The following is a 24,290-nucleotide window of genomic DNA, read 5'->3' on the forward strand; positions in this document are numbered from 1 at the left end:
AGATGGAACAGACAGACCATCTGTAGTGTAACCACATAAAAGACCCCTGGGCAAATCCAAACCCATTAGCGAAGTGCTTGACAAATCTGCCAAATAGCCAGATGCTGCTTATGGAAGAGTCTCTTTCCTCACTTGTCATCTGGCTCCTCTGACTTCTGCTCCCAGAAAACTATGATGACTGGGACTCAGATTAAGCTATGAAGGAAGAAACTGAGGGAAGACACTCACTCCTAAGGCTACTAAAAAATAAATAAATGAAACCAAATCTGAAATATTTAAAGAAAATTTGTCACATGCGCAAGATACAGACATTAGAAAGCAAAAAGCAAACTTCTTATCTCTTCTTATAATGATTTGTTTGCTCCACTCTTTTTTATTTGTTATATTTTTTTTCTTCTAAAGACTGATCAGAATTTAGCCATTTAGGATGAAAAAGAGGTAATATTTGGTAATATGTTCAAATTGAGCACAGGGTATTAATTGCTTGCTGTTAGTTAAATCCTAACAGTGTGTGGACACTGACTGATGGTATTTAAAATGTATCTTAACAAGTTGTGAAATACTTCAGCAAAATCTTACTCTTTAAAATATCCAGAGAAAAAGGTGATTCACTTAAATGGAAACTGTACCAAACTGAGAATGGGGGAATTGGATCTAAATGGCTGTTCTCCTAGTATTTTCCTGGTAAATACTAGTATCGTAGGAATCTACATAGAGGGGAAAAAAAAAAAGAGAAAACAAAAAAGAGGGGTGGAGGGGAAAGGAACAGAGCTCATTTTCATTGTGATTATACGTGCTGCACTTGAAGAATGGACAGTGTCATCTTATGGCTCAAAATCCACTTCAATTTTAAGAAAGAAGTCTCTGAAATTCTTGCAGTAAGTAAAAGCACTTGCAGGTATAATCTGAGGTTATCATCTTTCATTCAAAAATAGCATTTATCTTAACCCAAGAAATTCCTGAAAGTTCCAAACTGCTAAGACCATATTATTTAACACCAAAGYACACATATTTCTTTTCCAGTTCTTTGAAATTCAAGAAGTTTYTGTATATCAAAAAATACTATGACTTGGCAAATCAATAGATTTCTCAAAATGCTGCAGGGGAGGAGGGAGAAGAAGAGAGAAGGAAAAGAAATCAGAAAGGATGTACAACAAATGTTCAGGCTGCAAATAAATGCTTTTGAAGGACAGTCTGGGGGACCTTACACAGCTGGCTTCAATACCAATAGGTATAGCTAGGTAGCAATCCACTCATTTTACAGAAAAATCAATTTCAGCCAGGCCAAGGATTCCCAAACTGACATCTTGGGGCAGCTGCTAATTCAAGAGCACTTGCAAGTAAGCTAAGGAATTCTGGCTAGTCTATAATGTGAGRTGAAGAAGAGACATAAAAGTGAACTAAAAAAACTATGTACACAGCTTGCTCTAGCTCAGGCTGTATATTGGGCACACTGTGTATGTGTAGAATCAAGCTACATACATATGTATTCATCTGTGTCATATAGACTTGATCAGGACATTAGCCCACTCACCCACACAGGCATCTGATCAGTCCAGTCCAGATGAGTAACACCTGGGAGCAGGCTAAGCCACCATGATTGCTTAGACAAACTAGAGAAAGTGCATGGTTGAGTGATACTAGCCTTAAAAAGTGACTCAAAACTTTTACATGAGTTTAAGATGATTAGTCATGAGATGGTTCTTCTCTTATGCTATCAAAAACCCATACTAGAAAACATTTCTTTTTCAAAGTATGTGGGGTTAGTCCAAGAGATTATGTACTTGAATTTTAGGGTAACTACAAAGTCTCCCACTTACTGAAGTACTAATGCCTCTGTTAAAAGCTTGTTCAGCTCAGATTTTTAAAATAACAGGATATATATAAACTTCCAAAAACTATTCAGAAGTTGATTTTTCTTCTTTCTTATATTCTTTCCAAAGTCTGACCCTCAATTGATTCAGGTTAATGGAAGTCTTAACACTGACTTTATCTGGCTTAGGATCACAAACACAAATTATTAGTAGGAGTGAAACTATTTTATGCAAGATTTTAACAGAAAGCAGGAATTTTTAACAGACCTGAAATATAGAAAAATACATTAATTTTATTGTCAAAGCCACAGGGATCTGTTAATATAACCCATTCAAATACTTCTCAATGATGTCATCAGTTACCATGTGTTTGCACTCTAAATAGATTACTGTAATATATGTAAACATATCTTATATATTTTTAGAACTCTTAGGAGGCTTGATTCAAGGCCAATAAAAACCACTGGACAGACAGTGACCAGCTTCAACAGGCTAGGTCATGCCTCTGGGTATGCAGCGTGCTGAAGCTCTAATGTTAACTTACTAGAACATCAGAGCAGGCAGAGAGAGGCCACACAGCCTGCTCTAAAAATGGCAAAGACTTACATTTGCCTGGAAAAAAAAAAAAAAAAAAAAACCAGCATTTACAGCAAGACAACATATTTTTTGTTGCAAATGTCTTGCAAATGTCATTCTGTTATGTTCTCTGCACAATCACCTCAGTAATGATATTACTTTGATTGACTCAAACTGTGTAAGTGGCATGCAGACTAAATAATTGAGTCAAACCTTTAATAAGTAACAGATTTGTATAAAGCATTCTCCTGACTGCAAGCTAAGTTTGTGTGTCCCTGAATGTAGCCTGTTATGAGAAATTTTATTCCACAATATAGTTACGTTAAAATTGGAAAATTGTGATACTTTTTTTGCCAGCCACTGTCTTGACTGATGTCTGGGCTTCATCCTACCAATCGTTTCTCTTACATGAAGTGTTTGCAACTGCAGTGGCCTCACTGACATAAATGCTCTACTCTCACAAGCTTATAGCTGCCTACTGTTGACTGGATTGCTGCTTCCATTTCTCACAATTACTTTCAGCACCTTTTCATTTCTTTATTTATATTGTCTTTTAGTAACCTTATTCATCCTGTCTTTTCATAGGCAATTTGTGGTGCTGCACCTGTTCCTCTTTATAATTCATCTCCAAACCCAAGAAATACTAGCAGCTAGGAGTAACAATGTTTTTTTTTCCCTGGCTAAAGCATAATTTTATTTTTGCATGCATTCCCTTCTGAAACTGAGCAGTTTCGAGGAAAAGGAGACAATCCATAAAATCTAAATAAATGTCCTCACTGACTGTGCTTATGTCTCCAGCTAGTCTTCTTGTAATAAATCTGCTCAGCTACTGCTGGACTCTGCAGGGATACTCAGCAGAAAAGGAATACAGTAAGCTGTCATTATAGTCAATAGAGAGAAGTAGATCGGATTAACGGCACCTCACAAGTATCTGCCTTACACATCTGTTTTAGAGTGAGAAGAATCACAGCTTAGGTATCTAAAATAGAGAGCCTTGTCAAACTTTCATTTCCTCAAATGAAGCCCATTTACCATGTCACCAAGATCTGCAGATTTTTCAATCTGAGATGAAGCTATGCTTCCTGACTCAGAAGAACATTCAAACTACTTTGCAGCTCAGATAACCTATGAGGCTTTTAGATAACATATCCTTACTTGTTAACAAAGTTTTACGACGTGGCTGAGGAGGAAGTAAACAAATGTATTCAGCTAAACAAYATGCTTTCTCATACATAAACAACAACTGTACTTTCTCATTCACTTGCTATTTAAACAGATAAACAACAGATTCCTGGGATTTACATGGTAAAGAAAAGCTTTATAATTGAGCTGCCAAGCAATAACGCAAGCAATAGCTATAGAAGTTGTCATTAATGTTTTGGGCATTATTATAGCAAAAGTAAGTAGTATTGTTTAGTAAAAATAGACAAGCTCCAACTATACATTTCATCCGTTAAACAGCAAGTGAATGAGAAAGTACAGCTTGTCCCACTCCCTTATAAACTGATGTGTACAGGGTCAAGTGTGTTCTAAAAATCATAGGATTACCCCACTAGAGCTTCAGCATAGAATCTGCAGAATGAGCTGCTAGGCTTGGATTTGGGCTGAGGTGTTGCCATGTTTGTTCTGGTAAATGTAGAGAATTTATAAGGCATTGAAACAATGTCAAGACATTCCTGAAGGATCAATCACCTCGGTCATCCTGGGCTGAGACTGTAAAGGTCTTGTGGGGCCAGTTTATTAGTGTGTTTCAAGAGTTTCTTATGAAGTCAAAACTCCTGAGAACCACACTTTGGATGATCTGATATTTTAGAAGAGATTGCAAAAGATGCATGTTATTTTCCTTTTCCATTTTTGCTAAATACAATCATGCCCATGAAAATACTGCTGGCTAATGCACTCATGATCAAGTTCAGTAAGAACAGTGAGTCCTATGGTGATAACAGTGCCTCTGAGTGGCAGAGGAAACAAATTTTGCCCTAACGGAAGGAATGAAGGAAAGTGCAAAAGCTCTGTTTATCAGTGTCCTCTTTTTATCTGCTAATGCATTAATGATAGCAGTTKTCTCTCAACTCCATGTATATGTGCATTAGGTCCCAACAGGGAAACAAATAAACAAAACATGAGATCAGTGACAAAATAAAAAAGACCATTTCCCTTTCAGTTGATTTACAGAAGACTTTTAAAATGAAGAAGCAGGCACATAGTATTATGTTTTCTACATTTTTTTGSTAGAATGCAGTGCACTTTAAAGAACTGTGGATGTGGAGAACAGAGCAAAAATCAACTGATAAACAGCTCCAATCTATGCAGGAAGCTTCACTGAAACCCATATTAAACTGGAGACTATTTTAAAATCTCYAAATAAAACCTCTGTGGGTTGTTTTTGTCAGCCTGTTTACTAGGCAACTTTGTGTATGTGATTTATTATTTGCCAGTGGCCACCATCAGTGAATCTGATTTCAGAAATATATAGGAACTTTGTCTAGGTGGTACTAAAGTAATAGTTAAAATCCCTGTGACTATACTGCTCTTGCAGCATGCCATAAAAGGTTTAAAAGGGAATATATTCTTAAGAGTAGTTTCTTTTCCTCCTCTTTTGTTTTCAGAATTTATATATATATATGTGGGAAAAACAAATCAGGAAGAACAGCTACAGCTTAAGATATTGGATCCATGTATTTTTAGTAAACAATTATACAACAAAAATGGGGAATTTATTTCTTCCTATAACCCAGCAAACTAGATAACGCAGCAAGTGGCTACTGAGGAGGAGAAGATGTGGGGCAGAAGTGACACGTGCCCCAGGCAATCTGTTGTCACAGGAATGATGCTGCCCCCAGTTGTGGAGCCCAGCAGCTCATGCCATAGCTGACTGTGGAGCCAGGGACCTGGTATTGATCCTTTCACCAGACTTCAGCATCTCAAATACTCTGGTGTTTTACTCATTTCTGTAATATCTTGAGATATTGAGATATATCTGGAGATATGAGGCTGCAACAGGTTTTCCGTATGGTCAATAAAATATACATTCATGTCAAGAAAGAGCAGTTTACATCTTTTAAGGCAACAAGAAGCTATTCAAGCTATTACATATTTTAGAACTAAAATTTCTTTTTTGATTATCTATGTAAAAGTGCAGCTGATTCATAGCTGCAAACAAATGAACTCCCATACATTGCACTGCAGTGCTAACTTATACAACATTTAAATTTAATTGTGGCTGTTCAGTTTAGACTAAACTTCCCTTGCAGTTCACTTTAAAGAAAACATACAGGAAAATGAAAAGCAGTATATTTCTATAGGCTCTGAGCCTAGGAACTGCTCTTCCTAATTACTCTCCAGGGAGTATGGGAGAGCATCACTGCACTGGAGCTGTCACTTATGCTTATTCCTCCTCTGTCAAGAACCTGCACCGTGGCTGCTGGCAAGTCCCAGCCGTTTGGTGCCCCTGTCCCACAGCAAGAGCTCCAGAAAGCCATGAGCATTTTGTGTTACAGACTTGAAAGATGAATTCACTTGAAGGTAAAATCACTTGTGAGTCAAAATATGCAACAGACACATTAAAGAATACCTGATTTCTTGTGTGCTCATAACTGTCAAATCCACTACAACTTCAATTCTTAACTCCAGGTCCTTCTGGATGTGTGCAGTTTACCCGTCTGTCAAGATAGCAACCATCCTGCATAAGTGACTGCTGTTGATGGTTGCTTTTTATTGTCTATATAGCTGGATACTTCTGGAAAGATTTTTTTAGCATTGGTTAGTAAATTCCCTTCAACAAAAATTTACTAGTCACATCTGTAGCTTGAGTGTTTTTTTCTAAAAGACAAACCAAGGCCAAGCAAGACAAAGAATCTGCTGATACACACATGTCACTCCAAGAATTCTCCTGACAAAGTTCCCACACCCAATTTAATTACTTCTCTACTGTAAAAACACTTTCCATCTGCATTTATTGTAATAGTTTCAAATCCAAAACCAACACACTATAAAGCTAGCTAAATAAATGAATGATATTGGCCTTAGGTCCCAAGCCAGGAGCTATTCTGTAAGGCAGTGTGTCTCCAGCATTCATTTTTATGCTGATGTTTCATTTTATGGGCAATGTTTTCACTTAAGACTTGTTTAGAGAAGAATTACCTTGCTTCAGGCTTTAAAGTTTTATGTGCTAAGCGGTGCCCTCTAGTGCCGCTCCAGTCAAAGGTCTGTCAGAGATTATAGTGTAAAACCAAAGTCGCATCCCGAATCATCATCTGACAAAAAAACTTGCTTCGGGCTGTATATGCAGCACACACTTGGGCCAGGAACAGTCATTTTAACTGTTCTGATCTGATATATTCTGAAACTCCAGTTTGGGAGTTCCAAATAAAAAGCATTTCTGTTTGAAAATGCCGTTTTCTAAAAACTTGAAACTGTATCAGAATTATTATTCAAATTGACTGTTTATAATGTCAGTTCTGTCTTGCACTTAGAAGGAAAAGCTGTTCCTGTCTGTTCCTCAGACTTAGTACAATGAATTTAGCTACAGTTTACAAGATACTTCCTAATGATTGACAGTAATGACAGTACATTAAACCCTGGTTCCACAGTTTTGCTGCAGTGCCACAGTCAATGAAGCTAAGTCCATGGACTTATTACTTTTAAACACAGGAAATTTAGAAGTCTCATTAGGATAAATAGGACACCTAAAACTGAGCTCACGCACAAACATTTTGCTGAGTTGGGATTGTTCATTGCATCAAGTACTAGGAAAGGACTGAGCAGTTATGATACATAAATTCTAATTCCAAGCAGAGAGACAGCAGATAAAATTTCGATTTAAAATTTAATGGAAGAAGATGAAGTACACTTCTGCTGAAGCCCAGCACAAAATCCCTACTGACTTCATGACAAGCCTATTTGGTATTGAATGCTGTATTCCCCTACTTATGCTGTTACCAAATTGAATAAAAGGCAAGGATGTGTTAAAGAAAGGAACATGATGAGCAAATCACAGAAATACAAGTGCTGCACAGCATAGCTCAAGCCACAGATATATGTTTGCCTTGGATATTACAGCCGAACTCCAGCTCTCAGAGGATCCTATTGATACATAAGTAAGACTAGGATTTGAGGGTAAAATTAGGATTTTCTGAGTCTTATTTAGAATGTTGGGGTGACTTTAGGTTTGTTTTGTGGCTCTCCCCTCGTTATTAAAGCTTTTTATTTTTTCTGAAAGCAAAACATATTTTTGAAACAGAAGCAAGGCAAAGATGGATTTAAAGCAATTACTACTTTACCTGCTCGAAAGTACATATACACCCACATACATATGTGCAAAACACAGAAGTTAAAGTCATTTCCTCATCCATGTGTGCAYGAAATTAAGAAGGTTAGTAGTTGAAATTTTTCTTTCTGTAGAATGTATGGTATTTTCCTAACCTATGAACACACTGGCATGTTTTTGATAAGTGAAAACAAAAAGGGCTTGGCAAAAGTGCTTTTTCCCCAGTTAAAGACAGAACTGCCCATAATAAAAGCAAATTATAGTGTCAGTAGATTCCACAACTCAGACATCCAGAGAAGAGCTAAAAGAAAAAAAAATGAAATCAGATTACACAGATTTCCCTGCACTATTTAATATGATTTTCTTTTAAATTGAAGGTGATGAATGGCACCATCTTAATTCTGGTCACTCCACATGCTACCCTCCATCTTCAACTGAGGTGAAATAATAATCAAGAAAACTTTCTAGAGTGAATAGCTAAAATTAACCTGGTCTTTCATTCTTTGCAGAGCAAATGTCTCATACACTAACTCTGCATATCTACAATATTGCTCCACATGCTTCCACACAGCTGTGCTCATTAATCATTTTAGTTACTGTACCTGGAGTTCGGAGGCTCTGAAACATCTGATTCTGCACACGTTTTCTTTACCTGCAAAAGCAAATGATTGCTAGTTACTCTCATTTGAAAACACAACTTCCTCACTCGCAGTTCGCGCACTCAAACTGCTTAAAGTGGATGCAGCTCCGCTCACCATGATCTCTATAAAATACTTCCCGCGTTTTACAGCAGCAGTATGCAATACTAAACAGTGTGTTTCATTATTATCCCATGAACAGCTGCCAACTGCACTTCCCTAGGCTCCATTAGTATGTAAAATGCTCGGCTAAAATAGCTTGGGAGCAGTCTAACTAGGAACAAAGAAACCAAAGAACCAGGTTCCCCACTTAGAAACTAGAAAGCCATTCTGTTCTCAGCTCAGCAAAGAAATGTTTTCCCAATTGATACTGTGCTGCTTCCTGCTAAAGCTCACCATAATAAACACCAGGTTCTGGGGCAAAGTGCAATGTTGGCCAAATAATTTATACATTAATTTTCATTTTGTAARTCTGATTACTGTATGTTGAATGCATTCTCCTAATGCACTGATGAACTTCAAATATCACGTACACCATTTCCACACATATTTCTCAGACATAATTACATGCGCAGCATTTCAACCTTTTATTAATCTTTCTAATACATGGCTGTTAGCCCATTAAAGGTGAATAAATCTACCACTTCCAAATAAAAWTAGAAAAAATAGAAAACATCACTGAAAGATGTACAAGTACAGGCATGGTTCTAGAGACAGTGAATTCTACTCTGCATTTGAATTCTAGACACTGAGAAAAACAATGAGAGTTGCATATATCAGTTAACACAAAAATCAGTTTTCAGCAGCAACAGTGAAAGTTTTCCAGTATCTTCATGTATCTTTATTACTGTAGCATAGCAAGTGTCAACTGAAATACCAAAAGAAACCTTTCCAACACAAAAGGATTTTTTCTCAAACTATTTTATTTTGCTTAATTTTTACTATGTATTCCTTTTCATCCTACCTAAATATCTGTGTAAGATACTTTTCAGCTTCCTGGATATATTTTTTTCACTGTTCACCACTAGGCTTCATTGTGGAGTTTGTAATTGCAGCATAGTGCAGAGACATGGGATAGTGCAGGGCTCAGCATTAGAGGTCATGTAAACCTAAAACTTGTGGTCACTATTGTATATGCACTCAGACACAAATGCCACTGCTCTAGTCKTCTCTTCAGTGCAATTTTAATGAGGAAACAATAGATCTGAAACAGTAAAAAACTTGAAATATAATCACATGTTCAAGAAACAAGTTCCTAGAAAAGTCCCACAGTTTGTGTGAAAATAAAAACAAGAGCAAAACGCAATAAAATTAGTGCACTGAATGTCAATATTACCAAGCAAGTGTTCAAMAGATAAGTTCAATGTCCCTCTGAGAAACTGAAACAGTTTATTTTCCGTGAGAAATAAAGAGCAGCAGATTGTCCCAATATAAAATTATAGCAACTCGGCAAGCAAAATAATTTTTCATTTTGCATATAGGTTGAATATATAACAAGTGCACAAAATGCACTTATAGATTAGGAATTCCCAGTAAAAATTCTTCTTCTTTGCCTCTTTAACTTATGTTTGTTTCCAGGTCATTTTTGCAATCTCCTCATTTTTAAATTTATTGGCACTTAGGCATTCCTTCCTCATTTCTTTGTCCCTTGCAGCGTTCCCGTTGGTAGCACCTTGTGTCATATTTGGACGGAGGCTCAGGTCTCACTCTCCAGGTCAGGAAGCTCTGACCACCGACTTCCACCCGTTCCTGGAGAGTCTGGCAGCCCCCCAGCACCTCTTGMCACCCTGACTTTGCAAAGTGATGGCAGGTCCTTTGGAGGGCAGTTACCACAGAAGCCCAAAGATAATTCAGCCAAACACTAATGCTATTTGAGTGCTCTCAACATACACAATAGATTAACAAGCCTGACTTTCCTGAGCAGGGATGAGAGGTGCTTATTCTCAAAGTGATGCAGTAGCTTGATACTCACGCATAACTTGTCCTGGTCCTGCTAACATTGCTGTGGTTATCCTTCTATAAGGAGCATTATAAAGAAATTGAAATGACTGAAAGATTAATAATTTATTTTGTGGGCAACATTAAAAATCATAAAATGGTCCAACATATAGGCTAACTGTCAGAAAAACTATTTTATGTTCAACTTTTGTGAGGTGGATCAAACTCTTACAAAAAAGAAGTCAATATTTTATATGCAAAATGCTGCAATGAAACTATTTAAAAATAAGAAAATTTGAGGTTTCGAACTGGATAAACAGATGCAGTTTGGCTATGATTAATCTGGGAGGAAGCGTGCAGCATAAGCATGAATACCTCTGCCTTTGAGAGTGAACGCAGCTTTCATTACATATATTTAAAGTCACTCTTTGAGAAGAATAAATAAATACATTATTTTCAGGCAACAAATTTTCTTTGAAGTGGCCATATAGTATGAAGCAACCATATAGTATGAACATGACTTCTCTTTAGAGCTACTGCAATAGCAAAATACATTTTGTTATATATAAAATTATGCCACCCTTGAGGGTGAACACAAGATCACTGGAAAAACATACTGTCAAAAACTAAATAAAATTTCCTGTCTTTTCAACTTTACTGTTTCTTCTGCTTAATCTGATTTGCTGTTTTTGAAATACTCAGCATTTATTTAACACCACATTTATTTATATTCTCATGCAGCACTTAATGCTAAAAAGAACTTTATTCCCTGCTGCTCTTTTTCTTTTTTTTTTTTTTTTCCCTGTATGTGAGAAGGTTTTCTCACCCTTTAACTACAGGCGTGCTGAGGATCATTCAGATGTAAGATGCTAGTAAGATATCAATATCAGCTGCTCAAGATCTGGGTCAAATTGGGCTAAAAGAATAAATTCAGAAGAAAATAGATTGTTCGTCCATATTTTAAAGACCACGCACTACGCTGCTGAAAGACTTTAGTGTCTTCATTTTTTTTTGTTGCAAGATTCCAAAACTGGAAGAGAGAGGAGTACAACAGGACATAGGAATCACCATTTTTGATATGCTGCCCAATTTGATCAAGTTGCTTATGGGCTTCTGAAAGAAAAAAAMATATTTTCACTCCATTATGAGAAATTTGTTGGAGTCGAGCTGCCAAAGAACGTAYTTGTGTATCTGAGTACAGAAGGTGTAGGAGCACATCTCAAGGATGTAGGAATTAGGTAAGATTTTCCTTGAAATTACTTCTGTCTGCCAGGAGGCCCTGTGACATGAGGAAAGGGCCTGACATAGGAGAAACTCTCCTTTGCTTGCTCAGTCCCACCCCAGCCCCTCCTAACTCCAACCCCTCAACTTCTGCTACACCACCTGCACTGCAGATCTCATTAAAGATCCAAGCAGGAAAGCCATACTTTGARCTTGCAAGACGGTGTATGAATGTTATGTTTATACAGAAAAAAATGAAGGTCTAATTTGCCTCTTATTAGTCAAAAAAGTAAACATTTAAACATAAATTTCTGCTTTAATCTTGCCTTGGTTCTTAATTTTTCAAGCGTGAAACTCTAGGTATCCAGGGTATGAGGATACTGCAAAATAGAGATGCAAATGTATGCATCTCTAGTACTTGAAGTACTACAAAGTACGAGATATGTTAATGTATTTAACATATCTAAATGACAAAGAACAATTTTATAGTTGATATGGAGTTTGGATGCTTCATGTTTAACAAATAAGATAAAAATAAAAAGAAAATGTAAGTAACTACAGATCTCCTGAACAAAGAAGACCTCTTCTGGAAAGCCTAGAACGCCATGTAATCAAAACTGCATACGAAGCTAAATTTCTAGAGGCCATATTAATTCTGGCATTCTTTGCCTCTGATGTTTTATTTTGCAACATTAACATCCTTCCAAGATCATTTTCTCGGATAACATTAAAATAGATCCTAAACCATGGACTCATCCTTGTCTGTGAGGTCTTAAAAATAAGCACAGCTGAAAAATATTGTACTACCAGCAGTAAATTATTCTGGCAGTGAATCTGCTGAGCTCCCCCATCTTCCATCTCCAGTGACTTTGAGTACCTCTCCCAAATCTGCAGGCACTCAGTGGGGCTGAAGTGCAATTTGTGGTGCTTTGGGGCCATAGGAAGTTTCAAAGAGACTGTGTGACTGTTCAATGCCTAATATGTCAAGGATTTTCTTTGCTACCACGACACTTAGTGGTAATAGGAAGTTAGTGATAATTTCCCCTGACCTATAAAAACTGTACTAGACCTAGTTTGTGGATATTATGCAGATATTTAGCATCAAACTATAGCCAGGTTGCATATCAAAAGGCTTAAGAAAATACACATATATCCATGAGAACAAAGCAGTTTTTGATGGCTGACTCCAAATAATGTTATAGATATATAGGACTTGTGAAGAGAAAATCTCAGTGAAGCTTCTGCAAAAAGAAACAAAAGCAGAAAGTACCAAAAGATCTGAAAAGAATTCTAAACAATCCCAATTTCTCAAATAAATGATTTACAGTAAATCACTATTAGCTTTATATTCCTGTAAGTCTCATAAATGTTTATGACTTAACTCTATGAAATAATAGTGAACATATAATAATATACATATTTTAAAGTATAAGTTTATAAACATTTTAGATGGAACTTCTAATTAATAACACATTTTTATTTAGTTATTCATAATCAACTTTTAAGTAGGTTCCTGACCTGCTTTAAAAATCAACCATTGATGGTACCGTTGTATGAAAGACAAGAAGTAGTAGAGGAATCCTTCTACATTTTTGCACAGGGCAAAGATCGGACAACTTTTTATTTTAACTGAATCGTGTCCTGAAGTAGACTAATCCTGTCTCAGCAGATGTGAAAATGCAGCAGTTCTAATTACAATATAAATGTGAGTGAAAACATGATGTATGAATCAGCTTAACTTTAAAGGGAAATCATCAAGATATCACTAAGASAAATTTACTTAATTATTAACTATGACTATGCATATAAATTATAAATGTATTCCCATAATGATTAAATAAGTGTTCAGTTAAAAGACAAATCTTTCCTTGCTGTTTCGGACTGTTTTTTTGTTTGTTTGTTTATGTTTGTTTGTTGGTGGTGTTTTGGGTTTTTTTTTTCTTTTGGTGGGGAGATCATGTAGAAAGATAAACTTAGAGTCTAATGTAGATCCTTTTAGAATATGAAATACAAGCCGGCTGAGTAACAGGAGTTATCTGGGGTGAGCTATGGAGATTTATATTTAGTCTTAGGAACCAGATTAACTGCAAACTAAGACAGAAGTTAGTTAAATTCAAAAAGAGAAACAAGCCAATACCCATTTCTGCATTTCMGTCATATTACAGAACATTTTAAGAAAAAATGAAGGCTGTTCTTAATGAATATGAGTTTTCAGCTGATTACCTAAAATGATTTTAACTAGACATATAGTGTCTTCCACTTTCTAAGTGGTTTTACGCTTTCAGTGTCAAACAAAACTGACAATTCTAAGCAAAAAGGATTACTTGGAATGTGATTTATTTTTGCAAAATACAAATTATTTAAAGCAATTATGCACAGCAGTCTGTAAGTAGATTTCTGAAGTTTAAATATGAAGTATCATCTACTGTGTTATACATGACATATAAATCTATCAGAAGCCTTTCCACATTTTAGAAATGGGAGGAATAAGAACACCACAGATACCGTGTGGAAGTATCAAGCATGCAGGACAGAGCAGGGATGAGAGGATGTGACAGGAGCAGGGGATGCCATTGCCACTGCATCATTTTCCTCTGCTGTTCAAGCTTCCCCTATACTAAAATATTCACATTTTTTGCCCTCCTGCCTGCCTCACTTCTCMGCAGAGTATCACAATAGCAACCATGGTTTGCAAAAACACCTACTAGTAGGAATGAAAGATAGGCCAGATGGGATGCATCTCGCCTGGCATCAAATACCTGCCGTTTCAGCATTTACATCTAAAGTATTCCYGCCAGGTTTCCTTTACATTTACAGAACGATACAGATACATTTCATTTGACCTACAACAGTCATCTGTTTCAAGCAGAGCTGAGTTATGTCTAGGAAGTGGTTACTACTCTCCACTGACAACTGAACAGTTTAGTGGACCAGGATAGACTTCTATATTACAATGACTTCAGAAAGTTTTAGTACTTCACTTACATCAGTCATTTTGCATCTTACGCCCATTTTACACCTCTCTCCTACAYGTATTAGCACCCTGCCCAAAGTAYAGAATCCATATATCCTCTTTAGAGMAAGAGATGGAAAAGTCTGATCTTTCTCCTTCTCTTTTTCGGTATGTGATGGGGGAAAATGAGGAAGTAAAGCAGTGCTGTGAGACAAATAAAGCAGTGTTTTGAGGAAAGACACACTGTTCCCACACAGCTTGTCTGTCCCATTAGGGCTTCCACGAGCCCGCTTTGTTTGCATCAGTGGCTAYGGCAGCAATGAGAGACTGGTCTCGATAAACTTTCTTGCTTTAGGTTCTCAGTTTCTTTGAATCAGTCATTGATCCTAATCATTTTAACAAAGAGCTATCACTTACATGGCAAATGTATATCCATCTGTTAAATGCTTCCTCTTCCTGAGATGATGCTCTTCATTACTGCCACTATATTTTAGCCTCTGTGAGTAAATCTCTGTAAGGACAGAATGGGTAAAACTTGCACTTGACAGGAACCAGTCTATGAGACAGGCTGAGAAGATACAGCACACGGGAAGTAAAGTATATGGGGATTTAATTAGTCCAGGTCAATATTTTTTTTAATACTTACATAGGGACCATATTGATTTTTTCATGAAAACTGCTCAGTCTCATCACTGGCAAAACCCCTTGTTCTAGTTAACTCAGAAGGACTTATCTGCGTTTTCTAAACTCAGGTTTCTATTTGAATCAAAAGTTTTTCAGGAGATTTCACTGAGTTATAAACTGGTAAAACTTGAGACAACCTTAACTCTTTGATTCTCAGTCTAACTTAGAGGCTGAAACTTTCTTTCGTTGGTACTTTCTTACAMGTAGAAGGGATTTCTACATGTTTGTTTTTGCAAGCTGATTAATGGGGTCGGTGAGCGGAGAGCTCCACGCTGCCTTTCCATTTTTTTTTCTAACTGCAAACATTTTTAAAACAGTCTTTCAATTACCTTTGACACTAGTGCACTTTTAAAAATATCAGCAGGTGTGACGCTCAAGTCATAACTTCAGCCATCAGAACCTGTGCAGTACTATCCTCTGTACTTGGAAACACATTTATATGTGCACTGTGGGAAAAGCTCACCGTCTTTTTTCCTTTTTGTTTGGATGTGCTAAGGGAAAGCATATTTCCTTCTTTCATCTAACCAGTAGGCAGGCAGGGCGATGCTGTGACACAATAGCACTTTTTGTTTCAGCATCAGTTACCTAATAGCTCTGAGCTCACCGAACACTTTCCCCTGGTCGGCCGGGAGGATGGGCCATGATGCTGGCTCCTTTCCCAGAAAGAAAGAGAAGGAGCTACTTCCCCAGGCAGCAGCTGCAAACACCCTGAAGCACCACCAGTCTGGATCAGCGAGTAATTCTTCATTTATTGTCCTTGTCATTTTTAGAGAGGAAAATCTAAAGCAACAGTGCTGGAAATCTCTCTTCCTCTCCTATTTTTTCTCTTCTCAATCTTTCTTTTTTTCCTTTTTTTTTTTTCCCCTCTTTTTATTTTTATTTATTTATTTATTATTTTATCTTGTATTTAACCAGAACCAAGCCTATAGTCTCATTTCTCTGGTCAAATCCACAGGAAGTGTCCGTACATCTGACACTTTGCATCTGAATCTGCAAGTTTATGTTTTTCTGATGCTTCCCCCATACCTCCAAAGTGGAAATCATGTAGAAAATAGTGCTCTTAATCTGGATATAGAAAAATGCTTCTTGCTTTCACTCTGCTTATGGTCCTGTTATCTATCCCAGAATTTAAGATCATCACATTTACATTAGTTTTAAATGTTTGCTTTTTATATCTCAGCACTCCCAGATCTCGTCGACCTCTCTTCACAAGAAAAACATTCTAAGATTCAGGGAAAGCATCATGCTGTGAAGTGCTTTTCTAGATTTAATCTTCTGATTTCCTAGCTCTGCAGAAATACCAACAGCAAAATAGATGCATCCGAAAGGCTTTAGGTTATCATTTAATATTCAAAGGAATAACAAGTCACCTCCCATTATATGCATAAAATTCAGTGCCCCCTCAGAAAACCTGAACTTATTTTCTTTCCTCCACTTTTCAGAACTAACCAGGGCCAACAAATGCAGAGGGGAGGGAAAAAAAAAAGGAAACTTTGAAGCTGAAATTTAAGGCAATGAAAGTCAGGAAGTTCAAAAGTTAATGTTCCTATGGCTGTGCTAACTTGGCCATGTTGCAAATACATCATGCAAATACTTCAAACTATTTTGTTAAAGGCATATAGTACAGAGCCATAAAGCTCAGTAATAAAACATACTGCTTTCTTTTCATGTGGAATCCATCTTGTATGAGCAGGAGTATTTTTCTACTGTAAATGCTGCTTTCTCTACCACCGAATTAAATCTTGGAGATTCCTCTGGCTGAGGATGCAGGTGCCTCACTGGGACATACCTTTCCCTTAGCTCACCCAAGAGCTTCCATGCTGATCTCCAAAGTGGCTGAGTCTTTTATCATACTGCAGGATAATCCCTCTCTCCTTTAAGATCAAAGAACACTTGGCACAGCTTTTCCAAAACCTCTTTTAAAGGCAATATAAACAAATAGCCTCGTTGATCATCTCCTCTTTGTTCTCCACTCTCCTGGTTTCTGCCTAGACTTACACTCATGCCATGTGCCTTCTGGGAGTGAACAACATGATCCTACAACCATGAAACACTCATCCTCTCCTCAGATGATGAGCCCAATATATGTAAGCAGTGTCCTATTTCACTAGGGAAGTCCTTCTTCTATTTCTTTACTCTTTTGTTGTTGTTATTTTTAACATATGTATTTTTGTACACAAAAGATCTTCCCAAAGAAACATGCTTTACGCCTGGAGAACAATTTCACACTTCTCAGCTCCAGTGAGAGCTCACTCCCTRGGTCAGCTCTGAGGAAGATCTGCTTACAAGGCCAACCTTACTCTCCCATCCATTTCAGTGAATTCTTCATCCTGGAGCTAAAACAATTTCAAAGATAAGGATGGTGGCTTTCAACTGTATTTAAAATTATCAAGGAATGTAGCCTAGTAGGGAACAAAAGATAAATATTGTGTTCAAGATTTTCTGTCTTCATGTGTACTTTGTATGAATTAGTTTCCTAGCCTTAAAATCTTCATGGAAGTCTGGCCAATTTAAAAATGAACCTGACTTAAAACCTTCTGATAGTATGAGGTGGAGTAGTTTGGATATGTTGAAAGCATTAAATGTGGTTTCAGCTATATGATGATTTGGTTCATTAAGGATCCTAAAAAAACTAGACTGAAGCACTTCTAAGTATAAACACTTGCTTACTAGCACCTTCTTTTCTCTGCCTCACATCCAATTTCAGCCAACTTTTCTTAACTGGGTCCTGTCTTTAGGCTCACATGGTTTTGGCAAATATAGGCAGATATAATGGCATGAGATTAGTGCAGTTACTTGCAGTGTCTGACAGCACAAGCCAGTCCAGCACATCCACGTCATAAAGAACCTCAACAAAATAATGTTATCTGTGGTTTTCCTCTCAAAAGGAGAAAAACTAGTCATGTACTGCAGCTTTTCATTGCCATTTGTAGTATGCACCATTAAGACTCAGGTTGTCTCCGTGTGTTCTGGATTTGTCTTACTCCCTCGGGAGACACAAGTGCATTCCACAGAGAATGTTGTACAGTACCAGACAGAAAAGAAAATGCGACTTTTATTCAAAAGAAGCTTATCTAACTTTTTTATTAGAGTGGTGCAGTTCTGTATCCTGTCCTGAAGCCAAACTGCAGTTGCTCTAAAATACCGACTTCAAATAAATGATCTTGTAGCTGTCATTTGGGTAGTTCTGCTGTGCACAGGCTCAGGAAACATATTTGCCCTAACCCGCACGAAGGGATCACTCCAGTTACTGTGTTTCTTCAGCCTCAGTCAAACTCCAGTATACTTGTCAGAAGGAAAAAAAAAAAAAGAGAGAATTCCCTCACTGAATTATGTGTCGATTATTTTTGTCAGAATTGGTCCCAGTTGTTCACTGGTCTCCCTCACATTTCTGAAAAGGCAGGAATAGCCCTATAATAAGTAAATGGGGGGAAGTCCAGGAACACAAACAACCTGTTGGTGTCTAAATGCAACAACTGCAGGAAATTATYCAGTCCTACTTAAATTTGTACGGATTTTCACAAAGGTGTTCATCTGCCTTCAGCAGCAGTGAGGGTAACAGCATTGAGGCTGTKTTGTATTAAGTCCTTTTGTAAAGGGCAGTCACTGTTCTAAAGGGCTGTCAAGCTTCGGACAAGACTAGAAGATTTAGGCATAAGTCTTAGCAGGTATGTAGTGGTTAGACCCATTAATTTCAATGAAGCAATTTAGACCAAGGAAGCAACGATGTGGATATGCCTTTGTAAGATGGCGTTCTCAGTCAATATCAAAGAACAACAGGTGGATGAAACAAGGAGACAGGTTGGAGGGAGGCTGAACAAGGTAATATGAGCAGGTAATATGAACACAATTTTAGCTCAGCACCTGCCTCCCCATTATCAGCAGGCAGAGTCCTGTAGGCATCCTGGAATATGTATATTAGCTGGAGGAGTATGAAGGAGGGCAAGCTAAGATAATAATATTAATTTTTAAAATGTCCTGGTATTCTGCAACAGTTTCTCTCTTAGCATCAGCTGGTACTGTCTGTGAATCTGAAAATGAATAAATTCAGCCATGAAAACAGCTATTTGCAAAACTGTAGCTTTTTTTTGTACAAAATAGTGAAACAATTCCAATTAGAAATACTTTCTTAGAATGTACACAAAATACTGCATTATAAAATAATTTGGTTCAAAACTGAAAAAAAAAGCAAAAGAAAGTAAAGAAATAAAGTAATAAATACTTATTCTACCTTGAAAATTACCAAGTAAATTGCTTATAAATTTACAGTAAACAGCTGTCCTTTTTCTTCAGTTTGACACATTTCAGTACCTCCTCTCTAATGGAGAGAACTGTTTTCTTTTAGTATTGTAGTAATAATTTCTAACAGCTGTTGTTATAATAATAAACTAGATCAGCTGATAGCCAAATTTTTCAGTAATCTACTCCTGTTTGAACAAGCATCTGAAAAATTCCTTTTGCTTCATACTATTACTGGTCAAAATAAGCTAATCAGCCTATCTCATGAAAATATAGGTTTATTAGAAGAAAAGATCAACTTTGCAGTATACAACAGCTTTGCATTACAAAAACTGCAAAACAAATGAATATAATTCAAAGACCTATTCACAYGCATTTATATTAGCATACAAAAGAACTTGATTTAGTAATTATCTGTTCAATTCTAGTGCCTCTAGGACACCTCAGTAAAGGAGAAGAAAACGCTGTTAAGCATTTAAGAAATAAACYACTTTTTAAGAGAGAGAAAGAAGAATAAAAAATTCCCTGAGAGAAACTACAGGTAAAATACTTTCTAATAAATACACATGAAAATACAATCAACTTAAGCACTTATACATGCTCCATGCTACTGTGTAGCATAGATTCCAATCACTATTTAGTAAGAGTACATTATACTTAGAGCTTACATTTTACTACTAATACGTTAATGTACAGGGAAACTCTAGGAACACTTACAAAACACTTATTTACAAATTACTGATAAAATTGCAGTAATTAACAAAGTGCAAATATCTCACTGTATTAAAATAAGACTTTATTCAGCAAAATTAAACCTAAAAGGATAAATTATTTTTTTCCTGTATATAAGAATATAAAACATGCTTGTTTGTATACTAGTAAGAACAGTACACTAGGTACGTTTTAGAACACTGAAAATATTTACCTTTTTTTCCCTTTTGCTATAGTCCTTACACTAGCCAGCATAGCTGTACTTGCAGTATAAAGTATGTAAACAAATCTCAAACCATCAGCTAATGGTATATTTTTCATTATTAGTCAATGGAGACAACATCAGAAGTAATGTAATTCTCTAAATGCCACAGAAAGAACCACAAGATGCCTTGATAGATCATATTTCTTCTCATATGTAATTCATTTTGCCTTTTACTTCAGGTTTGTAAATTTAACTGGTTTAGAACGCTTCAGATTACTTTACACTAATTTATCCACATTCTTCACTCTGATATTTTTCATGAATACTCTCTATATTAAAATGTGTATTCTATTTTTTTAAGCATGTTCTATAAACAAAACAGTAGAGATGGCCAGAAGCAGTTCATTTATCATCCTTTTTTTCCAAATTCATAACATTTTGTTTATATTTGAAGTCCTCCAGTAAATTCTTCAACTAATAGGCAATTACTTGGAATAAGGAGTTCTTCCAATTTATTTTGGACAGATTCATAGGTATGTCAAGCATTACAGAAATATTTATTTCATTTAGAAAAATATGACCGTAACAACCAAGTTTGTAACAACTCTGAAAGCATTCAAAACAAACTTCAAAAGAGACAGCTCGATACTACCGACTGAATTTCATATACCCAGGTCAATGAAGAGAAATAACAATAAGGATCCTGCAATTCATAACGCAATGTTTTCTTCCCCTGCCTTTTCAAGCATATGTTAGATGATGTTAGAAATTAAACAGTGTATGTACTGCCCCTTTTTTAAACAAGCAAGCCTCCTCTTTCTCATTCTTTGACTTTGCAGAGTCGCCTGCATCTTTCAACCCCCCTTCTGCCTTCCCAACCTGAGATCCTGGAATGTTTTGGCCACAAGGTTAAGAAAGATTCTCCCATTTATCACAACCTGCCAAGCACAACAGGGTCACAGTCCCAGGCRCAGTCCTACTGCTTAACTAATCCAGCTCCAGCACCAGCCTGAAACTTCAAAGATTTTTTTTTGCCACAGGCAAAAATTAGTCCTTATTTGCTTTAAAATTCAAGTATCAATCAAGTTAAATTGTGCTTCAGTGGAGTTAATGTTCACAATAATGTTTACATTCAGATCTTACTTCTGTCTCTAATGGCATGCTGAGCTTACCTGGAGTATCAGTATAAATACTTCAAGCACAGCAAAAATCTAATCATGAAATAATGCATTTTAAATTAAAAATAATTAAAGAAAAAGAAATTAAAAATAAAGAAGAATTGTTCAAAGAAATACAACAAAATATATATTTGTGCATGGCTGTAAATCAATACATTTAATATACAGRATCTGTCTTCATGTGAAATAATGTCAAATGATTTTACCTTCCAATATTTTTTATTGCTAGTTATATCAGATTATCAGCTACAGTTATGTAACTTTAAAGATCAGTACATTATCTTTAAGTATTCCTAAAATGAACTGTGAAAAATAATTATAGATTTACTCAGAACACAGACAGAATTCTGCTTTAATTTTCAGTAAGAAAAAACTTCAGTTCACTCTAACCAAAATAATACATAAATTCTGCTATTCCAGCATACTGCCTCCTACTTTGCTTTCATTCCTACCAACATATGTATTGTTATCTGCACCGCTTTGGGGCTGAAAATGGATGATTTTAAAATTGGCTTTAAAAAAAATTCTTTTTTTTTTCAGGTATTTGCTTAAAATTGAACTATTGTTTAACTGGGTATTAATTCAAGTTAGTGATTAAATACTATATTTAGTAGAGAAATAAACTCAGTCTATTTCCTGTAAGGCTATTACAGAAATTATATTTTTGCTTGTCTTTTTCCAACAGTAAAGTTAAAAATACAATTCATTAAATGAAACGTAAGAAGTAAACAAATAAAATATTTAAGTGAATGTGAAATCCTACAAATCATACATATATTTTATAGACAAATCTAATATAGCCATGTTCTTGTTTTATTTAAAAATATTGAAGACATGTGTTATATTAAAATTATAATCACTTGAAAATTAATGTTTACTAAAAAAATATAATTCAAAATTAAAATTGAATACATTACTAATTTTTTTCTACATTCTCCTCAAAGTACAAAAATTTTAGTAAATAAATATAGCTTCAGAACATAACTTCTTTTCTTACATTTGCCTGCTCTGCTTTACAATCTGCTCAGATATTTTATCAAATCTGAAGCTGTATAAATTTACCAAGAACTCTGGACTTCATTTCTGTAACCAACAAATTACCTTACTTATTTTCACCATCAAACATGCCTATGTACACTTGCATGGTCTTATAATCATACCGGTATTTCCCCAAAGCCAAATTCAARTTCCTTCACTGGATCTATTCAACAGCCATGCACGGTTGATGCTAACTGATTCACTGATTTAATAAGCCACACTGCACAGCCCAATAAATTTAAAATTATCTCCGAAAATGGCTTTGGCAAGAAGCGTAGTTTAGTTAAGGAATTTAAACTGTTTCTTGCTTTATGTATTTTTTTCTCAACTTTCACCTGATTTGCTCTAGAAGAAAAAGAAATCACGAAGGCAAAAACTGTGACGAGACAGTTAAAAACTATTTAACTGAAATGTCTTTCAGAAAATAGTGAGCAATGTAAGAAAAGAAGCATGAAATTGGATACCTCTGCTTGCTGTTCGACAGATCCCAGAAACTGAAGCGACGAACCTATTGGCTGTAACAATTTATCATACCTTTCTGCAAAACAGGTTCTGTAAACAATCCAGTTCCCCATCGTAGTAAATCAGTTTTTACAAACGGACCAAACTGGTTCCTCTCTCTTTTTTTTTTTTTTTTTTTTTTCCTCTTTCTCTCCGCGACTTTGCTTCCTTCACTAGAATAATAAAAGAGGACTCGGAAAGCAAACCCCTTCCCCGTTGCCTTGAATGAAAAAGACATTTAAGAAGCAGCAATGATTATGCCAGCAGCAGCGTGGGGCTGCACTCACCTCCTATGCTGACTCCTGGGGACAAAAATGCATTCAACACAGAGCAACGCACCGGGCGCACTGCCACCAAACCAGCACCCTTCTCGTCCCAAAGGACCCCCCAAAAAACTATGCAGGTAATTACAAAACTTTGAAACAAAATGGCAAACAAATAAAAATCAACTATGAACTCATAATCCTAAATGGTTTGTAATGTTTGATAGAATGTTAAAGCTAATTTAAAGGAGGGAGTACTGATGTGTTTGCAGAATTATGCTTTAATATCATGTGTTCTGAACTGATAGCACATCAAGTTAAAAATAGGTTGGATATACTCTAAATGAAGTATTAGCAAATTAAATTCACTTTATTTGTACCTCTGGTACGTCTAGACACCTGTCTCAGTGCTGTAGCCTTGAAGCATCTCTTACAGTAAAGTTATTGAATAAYACACCAATAAAATGCTTGGAGCTAAAAAACTGTGGTATGGACATTATTTCCAAAACAATACGTTTTATTTTTCATTGCACTTAACAAATAACCTCACGTGATTGCAAAGGCTGCTTCTTAAAGAATATTTCATGGATTCACTATGCTAAACTACTATACTCTAAAGCCACTGCTAACAAATATATTGTATTGAACCCAAGAGTGAAACAGCTACTACTACTAAGACGAAACCAAAATCTTTTCAGAATAAAATTTGACTATGCAACTAATATCCATCCTGATATTTCTCATTTTATCACTAAAGAAAATTTGCATCAATACTGGAAATATTGGAAATTAAGATCCATCACAACCTCACCTCATTTGTCTCCAAAGGACAGAGATGAATTCCCCAAGTGTGTAAGTTCAGTTTCCAGGAGAAATAAAATAAAATAAAATAAAATAAAATAAAATAAAATAAAATAAAATAAAATAAAATAAAATAAAATAAAATAAAATAAAATAAAATGGAAAAGCTGTTCAGCACCAATTAAATTCCACTGTATATAGCAGCTAAGGTTCTCCAATGAATTTTCAGGACCAAAGATCTTCACCTCAGTCGGCTGCAGC

The 24,290-nt window shown here is 36.0% G+C and overlaps 1 protein-coding gene across 1 annotated transcript in view; it reads right to left on the reverse strand.

Annotated features, from left to right (window-relative positions):
• Positions 1 to 24,290, reverse strand: part of EYA4 (EYA transcriptional coactivator and phosphatase 4) — a 123,169-nt gene that overhangs the window by 58,411 nt on the left and 40,468 nt on the right. The window contains exon 2 of the mRNA XM_026048191.1: positions 8,262 to 8,311. Coding sequence (XP_025903976.1) covers positions 8,262 to 8,311 — 50 coding nt within the window. The remainder of the gene's footprint in view (positions 1 to 8,261; positions 8,312 to 24,290) is intronic.

This window comes from Nothoprocta perdicaria, unplaced genomic scaffold (genome assembly GCF_003342845.1).
Source record: "Nothoprocta perdicaria isolate Ctin4 unplaced genomic scaffold, notPer1 scaffold_52, whole genome shotgun sequence".
Lineage (NCBI taxonomy): Eukaryota > Metazoa > Chordata > Aves > Tinamiformes > Tinamidae > Nothoprocta > Nothoprocta perdicaria.